Raw genomic sequence first — 12,180 nt, 5'->3', positions numbered from 1 at the left:
GTGCATCCTAACGGGCACGTCACTGGTGTAACAGCCATGACGACTCCGGCTGGTTAGGCATGAGAAAACATGTTCCACGTGAGTGGTGACACAATTGTGTTTTCTGTCAAATTAACGTGCGCCAAGCAGGCGTGAGGGTTAATGGTTTCCCTCCTCGGCTGGGTGAATAATCAGGGGAGAAACTGAGATTTATTGTAATTGCTCCCCCTCCTGACAGTTGGGATGATTTAGACATGAAGCTGCTTCCTGTGATCCAACCATCAATTAAGGCGGTGAAAGGCTACTGTACTCTGAATGTCCATCACGGGCAGGAAACCAGTGCTTGACACAACCCTTCAGACGTCACGCCTTTCGAACGTTCCCTTCGGGTAAGAGGAGCGCTCCAAAGGTTTCACGTGCACGAGGCTGCAGAGGTTTTCCCAGGACATTTTCACCTTGTACTGCAGTAACAGGACAATGGAAATTCAGACACTGCCATTCTTCAAGAAGCTGATCAGACTTCTGATGATGGAGTCAGTCATTCCTTTTATTTTGTGCTTTTCATAGTCTTATACACCAATAAGCTGGAGACGTACATGAATTATTTACCACAGTTATCAAGATTGCTTGCTTTACTTAGCAAACAGTTAAAAGAAAAAATCTGTTAATGTTCAGTTTATCTTAAGAGAAAGAGAAGATGAGTCAGTGTTTATATTTTTAAAAAGTTGATCTTTAGAGCATTTTTCTTAGTACGAGTTGATTGCTCTAATCTGCATTTTTTCAGCAACTCTACACAGATTATCTCCATAGATATCAATATGTCACTTGTTCTAATGTCATTGTACATTTTTATTCCTTTATGTTTTTATGCTTTAATTATCCCTACCAGAGCTACTTATTTTATTGAGTTTTATCAGGTAAATTTTGTGACAACAATATAAATATTTTTCAACCTTAAAGCTGCAAACAGTGACTACGACTACTATTGCTCTGTATATATATGTTTTTTTATTCTAACAAAAATGCATTAATAACTACTAAGGCGAATCATCAGTGCTGTTTAAATCTTTTAAACAGGAGCATTTCTTTATCTTAAAATGCTAATGAATTCTAGAGCTAAACAATATTGATTCGTCTTGTGATTGGACATAATGAAGGAGCTGGGTCAATACCTTAATGTGCTACAGAGAACAGTGTTGAGCTCAAATGTGCAGAGAAGGAAATGGGTGTGTCTGAGACCGCACATTACAAACATTAAAGTGTCATCACCTTTCCTTTCCTTTTTTTGTTTTTTCCTGATCTTTTTTCCTCTGAAACAGACCCAACCTGACTCCACATCAGCTTATTAAAATCAGAAGTCTCTGCAAAGATGTTAAATAGTGGTGGTGTGCATGGATGAAACAGTTTAGTAATGCTGTATCTCTTGCCTCTTACCAATTACCAGGCTACAGGGTCCAGTGCTCTCCCCTAGACCCCACAGACCTGTGCCATTGATTTACTAATGAGAAACTTGGAGAGAAAAGGAGATGCTTGGCAGTGATTGGAGAATTGGTGGTTAACCGATTTGGCAGTCTGTCTCCAGTCAATGAGGACTAATGTATCATCCCATTTACACACGAGATAAAAATGACAAAAAATTACCTTTTTGATTACTTTTTTTTTTTTTTTATAAAATGATATGAGTATTTTTTTATAACACCTTTTGACATCAACATACCTCTTCATTAAACACAATATTAGAAGCCATAAAATCACATTTATCTGTTTACATAATCTTTAGGCACAAAGCCGTAATAGCATCTTTTGGTCATCATAAACATTCTTAAATATTCATATATTTTAAACATCCTTGCAGATTTTTCATACAGCAAAATGAATCAAAGTGTTTAAACAGCAAATAAAGTCAGGTGGAAGAGCCATCTATTAATCCATGTGGTCCACTCATATGCGACGATATCAATGTGTCAATAAAGTACTTTTTGGTGACAATGACAATAACCAAGGGACACCAGGGGATCACAAAACGTGGTTGTTCATACACAGCAGTGCATTCCTCCTGCATCGTGAGCACTAAAGCTGGGGATCTCCAGACACTAATTGTAATTTGTTAAAACACACACCTTAATGTTGATCATCACATGACTCCAAAAACAATTACAGTTAAGATACAGCAAGCCAGTGTCACGTTACAAAACAGAATGTAATGGGTGGCAGCTGGTACACAGAATTTATTGCAGTGCACACCAAACATCAATAGTCAATGTTTTCTGAGCAGCAGTTGCCTTCACAACTTTTTTGATTTGTCTCACGTCACGACCGGAACCTGATTACGAAAATTCCTCTTATTATTTATAATGGCGGGAGACGCTTGAATCTAAGAACAAAGCAGTAGGCTGAATGAGGACTATCGGTGGCTGTGAGGCGGCCGCGTCTGAAACATTGATCTGAGCAAAAGTCATGCAACAAACACACACTAAAACTCTACGGTTCAACTTCACTCACGCTATTTTTGTCTTATATTGTGTTACAGGCCTCACTCGAGAAGAAGAAGACCTTTTTTGCAAGCAGACGTCTCCCTGAAGAGGTACTGTCCATGAAAAATATGGCCTTTTATATTAATGTTCACACAGATCAACGACCCAAAATTCACAATAGTCTCACAGAAACAGTATGCAGGTATATACAGTACATAAAACATATTTGAGAAACAGAATCTTGTTTTTAGAATACTTTCATAGTTTCAGTGCAATCAGAGTAGTATTTCAGAGAAAGACCCTACATGATGGTCGACTGCAGTTTCGTCTGGCTTGTCTTGTTCAAGTAGATTGATGAGCTTTGGGTCCTAAATAGTACGACTGCTGTCTGTATAGTGAAGCCCTACTGTAGGTACATGTGATGAGAAACATGAGGCTCTAATGAGGATTGTTCTGCATTGCAACTACTTCTTTACAGTGGCTTTTGAATCTTCTTTTACTTTAACATACAGAATGGATTTAAACATCTAATATAATGCTTGTGCAACTGGTGATGATGAGTCTGTTTTCGTGGGCAGACTCACCACAACTGTCTGGTTTAAGAGTAGCCGCGCTGGGTGTACATCTTTCCCGCTGGCTCCTGTACGTATTCCTCCGTTTTATCCCAGTCCTGCACCCAGCCTCCGTTCAGCTGCCCCGTGGCCCCGTAGCTTTTAGCCGGACCTCCCATCGCACCGTATCCCTGGGTGATGTCGCCCGTCTCCTCTGCCAGCTCGTCCTCATCTATAAAACCGCACTTCTCTTCGCTGGTTTCTTCAGGGTCAGCCCATGGCTGTTTCTCCCCCGATGCGAAGAGCCCGTAAAATATCACGCCTCCATAATGCACGAGAGAAGCAATGAGGAAGACATACTGCCACTCTTCACGAGTCTGGGAAATGGACAAAGGTTGGAGCCAGGCTGAGTCCCTTTGTAAAGTTTTAGGTTATATCATAGAACAGATGTGCTCTTCTAACTTATATATTGTACATATATTTATTAGTTTCAGATGTAGCCATTCTTGTATTTTGCTTGTTTACATTATTGTATTTTGCTTGTTTACATTATTGTATTTTGCACAACTCTGTTGCTTGTGAAGCTCGCACACAAGAATTTCACTCACATGTACTGTACCAATGTACCTGCACATGTGATGTGACAATAAAAGTGATTTGATTTGAACTTGCTCAGATTAGGCAGAACAAATACGCCACAACTGCACCAGTGGTTTGCATTTAAGTAAATAAAAATATAAGGGTAAGGATCAGGCACAGAGGGGATTGGTCATATTTTGGGCATAATGAGAGGGTTTGCTACAGTAAGGAAAGCTCTGTGATCCAGGTTTAAATGATTACACTATTAAACAGTAGACTAGGATCAGGAGATGGCTGTGGGCTTTAAAAACTCAAACAAAAATATGTTTGTTGTTGCCTGATTACGACTCACCTTGTTTTTTGTCATTGCTCCCACTATAAGAGGGCAGACCATCCCTGACAGTGTTCCCACGCCATTGGAAATGCCCATGAGGATGCTGGCATAGCGAGGGGCGATGTCTAGATGGTTCACGTTGAAACCTGCAACCAAACGAAACAAGGAGACTTCCTGAGTCTGCTGCTGATTCACATTGAGGTGGGATCAAATATAAACAATACATTATTGTTTTAGGACTCACCTGATATTGCAAAACCGCTAAATCCCACCGCCAGAACTAAGAAAGAGATGGCCACCCCCTTACTGTGGGAATACCCAACCACTAGTAAAAGAGTAGCCTCCATGCCAAAGCCTGAAAACAGCAGGAAAAGAGTTAAGTCATGAACTGATGAGGAGTACTTCAAAGAACTGACAAAAATCTCACGATTAAGGCCTCACCTCCACAGTTCATGATTTTGCGGACCGTAGTGGTGGACATGATGTTGTGGGTTCGCAGGTAGTCTGCTAGCTGACCTCCTAAAGGCACGATGATGGTCATGACCAAGTGAGGGAGAGCTGACAGGATTCCAACCTGGGAAAGCATCAAATACTTTTCTGAAGCAGCTCCAACAGCAGCAGAGCAGCTGTCACAACAAGAAGGGGATTCTCTCAGTCTCAGAGCAAATCTCAGCCTCTGCTGTAACCTCTTGTCTCCTCTATCACATGTCAGCAATAATTCACCACAGTAATATCAGAAACTCATCCTCAGCCTGAATTGCATCTGTCAGAGCAGCCTGAGTGATGCTTTACACTCTCGCTGGAGCTCAGAGGATTGGGGTAATTTGAGACTGGCTGCTTTCTTTTTACATGTATGACACATGAGGACAGGTAAAAACAGCAAATCACAGCATTTTCTAAAGCAAGTTGTCCCAAAATTGCAAATGTAAATATCCATTAAGCTTCAAAATTATTGTTTAATGTTCTATATGTTCTTTTTTAAATATAAAACAAAATATCTTTTGTTTTATATTGTTCTTTTTTTTTTTTTAAATCCATGGTTAAACATTTAAAATTAGGCAATTATTTCCATTGAGGTTGACCAAATATAATAATGGTTCAACAGAAACAAACTTTCTTCATTTATTACTTTTTAAGATGATATCGTTTAGCCTGCTGCATTGTATTAGCAGCTAAACGTACAATTATACGCGTAAGTCTACCATTCCAGCCTAATTTAACCCTGGGGTGACAATTATTAATACAATCTAAAATGCAATAGTACTTAAAAGAAACCAGGAACAAATGTTGCACCTTGAGGCAACTTTTGTTGTGATTTGATGCTATATGAATAAAACCGCATGGCTTTAATTACATTTATACCATTTAGACCCAAACTTTCTTCCTAGGATGCTTCTTTTAAACTGAGTTATTATTTACTTAGCTGCCAAAGGGAGTCGTTAGCGGCTGAAATCTAATCAAAGAGGTTGATGTGCCAAGTAGGGTATAATATGTTTTAAGTACTTTATGGCTGCTTTAAACACCTTTGCCCATCTGTGACTGAAAACTATAATGAGAGTGAACTAAAATAGTAAAAGCTGTGGGTGAAATTTTAAGCTTTTCACCCACAGCTTTGTGGGTGAAAAGCTAAAGGAAGCCAAAAATTCTCTGTAGGTTTCTAAGTATAAACAAAATCTTTATTATTCTCACACTGTTTTAATATTTTCATCCAGTTATGTTACTCTAACAAATTTCAGTTATGGCCAGTTTGGTATGTTTATCCCTGTAGTTCTGAAATCATGGGTTGAGCCCCACTGGTGAGGCATAGGGTCACTGCAGTGGCTGCATGGTGAACCCTCTTTTTGGTTTCCGGAGTTGGGATACCTTTGTTCAGCTAGAAAATGAAAACATTTAGTCTTTAAGAATAAATACATGACATTAGATGGCTGGCATAACAACAAAATGGACCTGTTATGCCTTTTTTAGAAGCAATTATAGCATCGGTTTTTTTGGAAATTTGATGGTGAGATCAGATGAGACATTTTAGGCCTAATAATAGACTTTATAAAGCATAAATTTACTCACCTTGCTGATCTCAAAGCCAAAAACTTCTTCAAAGTATGCAGGCTGACTGATGAGAAGCAGATAAAAGGTCCAGCTTCTGCAGAAGTTGGCCACAATGATTGCATAGACAGGCATAGAAGAGAAGAATTTCCTCCAGGGAGTCTTGAATTTCTGTTGAAGCAACGTGACAAATGCTAAATCAGCCTGAGCAGTGTTTGGTGTGGCATCAGAAATCAGAAGATACAGACTGAGCACCCACCTCCATCGCACCCATGAGCTGGGCACTTTCGCCAATGCTCTCCTCGATGTAACGGCGCTCCTCCTCGGTGATTGTTGGATGTTCTGCCGGGCTTTCATAGGACACCAAAATCCAGAACATGTACCAAAATATCCCAAAGGATCCTGAACAAATCAAACGCATTAGTCATAAAAAAAACTTCAGATGATACAGATCCACAGAACGTAAAATTCAAGCGGAGATTTAGCAGCCGTCAAAATCAGAATACAAAAGTACAAAATAATGGAAAGCAAACATATATACTATCTGATTTAATGGGTTAGTCATAATAATGCTTGGGCTTATTTCAGAAGTTTAGAGAGTATATATTAGTTAGATAGTTGCATGCATAGACAGACATGGGAGAGGCAGTGAACTGACTCACCGGTGTCAGTTATATAACATTGACTTTGTAGACTTTGCTAACTTTATCTAATAAGCCCACATGAGACTGTAGCAGCACAAGAAAAATGCACAGAATTGAACTGTATGGCATTTATGGCTAAGAAAAAACCCAACTGTTACATTATTTCTACCTTTACATGGAACAGAGTGTCCTTTTAAGGTGAAGTCAGTCAGATAAAGCAGTACTTACCATACACATAGAAGACAGAGGACCATCCAGTATACTGGACCAGGATCCCAGCCAGAGGCATGGCGATTACTGCGCCGGCGTATGATCCTGAAGAGGACAAATTGTCATGACTGAGCAGAAAGCGATCTGTGTTTGTATTTCGTTACAAAGGTGTTCACTTCTTGTTTGCACACCTTTTAGGCACAGTGGTATGTAACCCTAAACCTGCACTCAAGTGTATAAAGTAACGTGATGATGCATGATAATGATGAGCCAATCTTGCTTTTGTGTGTCTGTTTTGTACCACAAAACGAGATGGTTGCCAGACGACTTCTTTCCAGCGGCGGAGCCCATTTACTCCAGATCCCGTGGCAGGCCGGGTAAGTCACTCCCTGTATGGTGAATGAAAAACACAACATTACAGCAACAGTAAGATCAGACAGCGATTGTTTCCCACCAGCTTTAACATACTTGTTTTGACAGCGTAAAAGCACAACATGCTTAATTTGCTAATTTCATCAACACTGTAGCTGTTTTCACAATTAATGAAAATATATTCTGCTTGATTGATGCCGTCTCTTCTTTTTTGCCAGAGACTTACAAGTCAAATTGCAGTTAATAACAAACAAACTGACATGCATTGTAGCTGATCTTTCTAATAGAGACTAATGGCTTAGGTTTGAGTCAGTGCAAATTCAAGCTGACTGCCCACTTCATGAAAAAAAAAAAAGAAGCCCTGGATTGTTCCCATTAAATCTTCATTACACACTAAGTGGCATACAATCAACTATTGATAGACACAAATTGCTGAGGCTTGCAGTGGGAGACACCCTGAAATGCTAATGTTTAATTTGTAGTAATAAGCCATGGCGCTGAACGCAGGCAGCTCCCTCTCTGAATGGTCATGAGCAGCAACTGAAACTACAGTTTGGAGCTAAACAAAACAACAAAAGAAGATGACCTTCAAACTAATAATAGCGTCTCTCCCTCTGAAATCATTCCCCTTCTTGAGCTGCGGGAGCCGCCCGCATCAAGTGGTTTTTATCTCTTTTGTTCATTGTGTTTCTATGTGAACATGGAGCTCTCTAAGCCAGGCAAGCCAGTACACATAAGCCCTGCTATTCAGGGTTTTACTTTGTTTGACGATTGTGTACTAATATGTGTACAGTATAATGAATAGAGCTTCCTTTTTTTCAGCAGAAATCCAAATAGAGAGCAGCAGGCTTGAATAGAAACAGAAGATTGCTGTAAAACCTGGCTGAAAACAGAATGTCAGGACAATTTCATTAGGAAGGGGTCAAACTCAGCTCCTGGTTTGATAATGAGGCATCATCCTTGAGTGTTTTAAAGGTCAAAACCAAATTGTGCATCAGTACCTCCACCAACCCTTGTAATATCCTCACAAAGATGACACATCCGTAGTGGACCCGGGCGGCAGAGGGAATGAACATGTTCAGGGTAGATGTCAGCACGATGGCAGCACCAAAAACTCTGGATAAACAGCATTACAAGATTATTTGTCAAATTTGTATCAAAATGAAATCTGTATGTGACTCAAGGAAAAGAAAAGCGGGGTATGCATCTTTTTGATCAACTGCAAATATCAGTAAACAGTAGACTGAATCCTATATTTTAAATTTTTATAATATAGTGGAAGAATAAACACTCATAATCAAGACAAACCAGTCCTAATTGGGTGCCACACACAAAAGCGCGCACACAACAGGCTGTTATTCGGTTTCCAGGGGAGTGAGGACAGGAGGTGTTTGCAGCAGAAGGCGTCAGAGGGCTCAGCTGACTTGGTATGATGAAGCTCTTCAAAGATTCATTTAGATTCAGTTTTAACAATCCTGTAACGTTAATGTAATAAGGACCCATGCTGCGAGCTTAGCGCACTTTATTTTTCCTTGCATCTCCTTCTTTCTGCAGTATCTGTCTACACTGCGTTCTAATATTGATCGACAGTTTAACTGTTAGTTTTTTTAAAGAATGATCGTTTTGTATATTTATCTATATTTCCAGTCAGCCAGTCAGCTGCTAATGAAATAATAAGGTATAGAAGTGGGACGCGGTGGTTGAAATCACGCTACAATCTTTGCTTAGAAGCACTTCGCACACATGGCTTTGGCCGGTGTGGTTGCCATGCCTCTGAACATAAAGGATTAGACACGGTGGTCCCGTGGGAGCTCATTAACATGAGGAGGCACGCCTGGCGGGCATCAGCCAAATCCCCAGTTTATCTGCAGGTTTCTCCAAACCTACTGGTTTGCCAACAAGTCTGCACACTAAATTATACCTTTTTTGTTCGTAGATACAATGGGAAATCAGTAGGAAACCGATATTTCCTAAATATAATCTCCTCAAAGACCTAACTCAAAAAATGTGTATAGTTTTACCTGTTTGCAGCCAGCCTGGAGGAGATGTACCCTCCTGGAATCTGAGTAACTATGTAGCCCCAGAAGAAGGAACCGTGAATCATCCCCACAGTCTCCGGGTCCCAGTTGAATTTCGCTTTCTTTCAGGCACATAAAAATAAAAACAAAATTACGTCTCTTTTAATTCGCTGTAGTGTGTATCGCAGTGAGATCACTTTTTCGTTTTTTTCCCTAAGTGGTAAGTGTTACAGAAGAGAAATATTTGCAGAAAAGTGTATATAAAATGTAATGCTTCGCAGTGAAATTGACCTCTGTGATTATCTAAAATGATTTTTTTAAAAATCACAATTTCCAATAAATTTACAACAAAAAAGCGCAAACTATACTCATTTTGCTAATTACTCTGTTAACACATGAAAGGCACTTGAAAGGGACAAAAGACTCAGTTCTATCTCACCACCTATCACACATAAGAGGGTGGGGTAGGGTGGGGTGTAGGATGGGGTTCATGGTGAATGAAGAGGCGGGGTTTACAGGCACCTCTTTGATGATTATCTTCCCGTTTTGGTGGATTGTGCTGTTATTGACCATGCTGACGATGGCCACACCCAAGTTACACCGGATACCGAAGGAGATGCAGAAGCCGAGCCCGCTCAGCATAGCGATGATGTATCTGCGCGGCAGCCCGAAGCACGTGCAGTCACACAGGGGCGTCTTCCGCTCCTCGTCCGCTCGCGGTCTCCCATCCTCCGTCAGCTCGATCGCTTCACCTGTTTGCTGCCGCTTTTCGAGTCTCCTGCATTTCGATTATATAATACTCATTTTTTTTAGGTGATTCATATGTTCAAAGCCGGCGTGAAGGGATGATAACAAAGTACCAGCCAGATACTGTGTTTAAAGAAAGAAAACAGTATTTTTTTTATATTTATATATATATATATATATATATATATATATATATAATATTATATATATATATATATATATATATATATATATATATAAATATAAATATGGATTTTTAAGCCAGATCAGCAGAAATAATTCCCCTGGAAATACCCAACACTGCTTCTTCGCGTTTATGAATGAGAATTTCATTTCAACTCCAGGCCCTGTCAGTGGCTCTAATTTATTCTTTAATCTGACACAGGCCTCCAAACGCCTGCACACTCTTCATGAGGGGGGAATATCCTGTTATAATTTTTTCTTGACTTGTTGAAAGGAAAGGATGAATGGAATCGAGGAGAAAAAGATGACCTTCATACCGCATTGCAGTATCATCTGCATCAGCGCTGTTTGCAGTTAAATTTCGCCCTATATATGTTTTTTATTAAATATTTAATTAGCTGCCATAAATCCGGTGTAGGGATTTCGCTTTGGCTCCAATTCGGGAATTTTCACCGAAATTTAAGGTGGATTTAAAAACCCTGACATGCGAAGGCCTCATCCGGTGAAATGACTGGCCTAGCTACAGCTTAAATCAAACAGATTTGAGTCACGTTTTTTTTTCTGTGCTACAGCTTCTAAAAATCATTTCTGGTTCAGCAAATAAACGAATAAGGCTCAAAAGGGTTCCAAACATATGCAGACCCAGATTAAAACCTTCGTATTTCTTTTGGAATATTTGTCGAAGATTTGTTTTTGCTGCCATAATATAATTTATGTGCATTCCCAATGAGAATTAAAAAGAAAAAATAAATAAATAATAATTCGCTTCTACTCCACCACATCCTGCTTCCCTGCTCCAAATCTAAACGGGTGCTGTTTCCTTTGTAGTCAGCCATCAGTTTCACCCGAGCCACGTTTCATGCAGCTCTTCGTGGCCGTTAAAGAATATAGGAAGTCAGTTGATATGAAGTTCATCTATCTTGAAGTAATACAGATGAATACGTGAGGTAATAGATATCCTCCGACCTTGTGTCACGACTCGTTCTGTTTCATTAATTATTAAAAACACCCACAGCTGCTGGTGGAGGGGGACCGTCCTCCAGGGAAATATCTGATCCTTAAATATTCGGGCCACACGACTCTGCTCTCAGCACCCTGTTCGTGATTCACCTCATAAAGATGAGATTTACCTTTTTTCTTTAAAAAAAAAAAATGTAATAATTGTAATGCAGTAATAAGCACATTCAAAGCCAGTGCACGTTTTCTTTGTCTGTGTCATCTAATCATTTGGACGTATTTTCTATTTTAATTGATCCTTCCAAAACTAATTCTGCGATTAAAAGAGATGTACAATTTCTTACCTGTACAGAGCCCCGAGGGCCTTTCCTGCCATTTGTTTCATCCCCTCTTTACTGGTGGGGAGAGCTTTCTCCTTTCCTGGCTCCATATCCAAATTATCTTCTGAAAACAATTTCTACAATACTATAACAAATATAAATGCAGCATTAAAAAGCATATTGTTAAGATATTAATCCAGAAATAAGGCGCCTATTTCTCTTCAGCGAAAAGCATGTGTCCAGTAGAAACAAACTAAAAAATAAAATAGATGCGCCAGAAAAAAAATGGAGAAGGACGAGAGAGGCGTTCAGTCTGAAAGGGTTGCTTTCACAGTCACAAAACAGCAGTCAAATAAGTCCGCTTTTGCCTTGCGCAATGTTAATCCGTGCAGTGCCATTTTAAGATCCAGCCCGCGATAAGAAAAAGGCACCACCGAAGATCACAACTTGGATTTTTTTTTCCCTCCTTTTTTATTGTTCTATTATTTGAGAAACTGAGGTGGGATTGTGGAGAGCTTGAGCCGGCGGAGATGATCGGAGCTCAGGTCTAACCTGAGGTGGGGGAATCTCCGGTGTGGGTGCAGCTGGAGGAGGTTTCAGCACCGCGGACAGCGCACAGCTCATCTACCTGTCAGCAGCTCCGCGCAATGCCCCTCCTCCCTCCGCTCCCACCGCTCGTCTCCTCTAATTCAATTACAACTTCAGATCTGTTAACAGCTACGGCTGTCAACTGCATAATCGTTCCCCACCCTTCCCTATTTTCTAATTC

The 12,180-nt window shown here is 40.1% G+C and overlaps 1 protein-coding gene across 1 annotated transcript; it reads right to left on the bottom strand.

Moving 5' to 3' along the window:
- Positions 1 to 1,715: 1,715 nt before the first annotated feature.
- On the bottom strand, positions 1,716 to 12,050 carry slc17a6a (solute carrier family 17 member 6a). Its single transcript, XM_005945601.3, has 12 exons — positions 11,436 to 12,050; positions 9,727 to 9,982; positions 9,208 to 9,326; positions 8,188 to 8,302; positions 7,116 to 7,203; positions 6,833 to 6,919; positions 6,220 to 6,362; positions 5,982 to 6,131; positions 4,359 to 4,491; positions 4,162 to 4,272; positions 3,936 to 4,063; positions 1,716 to 3,381 (listed from the first exon to the last, which is right to left on the bottom strand). Exons 1-12 carry the CDS (start codon positions 11,519 to 11,521, stop codon positions 3,052 to 3,054), a joined length of 1,746 nt encoding a protein of 581 aa, XP_005945663.1. The 5' UTR covers positions 11,522 to 12,050; the 3' UTR covers positions 1,716 to 3,051.
- Between the last annotated feature and the right edge of the window lie 130 nt (positions 12,051 to 12,180).

The sequence above is a fragment of the Haplochromis burtoni genome, unplaced genomic scaffold, assembly GCF_018398535.1.
Source record: "Haplochromis burtoni strain Fernald_Lab_line unplaced genomic scaffold, NCSU_Asbu1 Contig_77, whole genome shotgun sequence".
Classification (NCBI taxonomy): domain Eukaryota; kingdom Metazoa; phylum Chordata; class Actinopteri; order Cichliformes; family Cichlidae; genus Haplochromis; species Haplochromis burtoni.
Note: the sequence above shows the minus strand (reverse complement) of the source record. Positions and strands in the feature narration are given on the sequence as shown.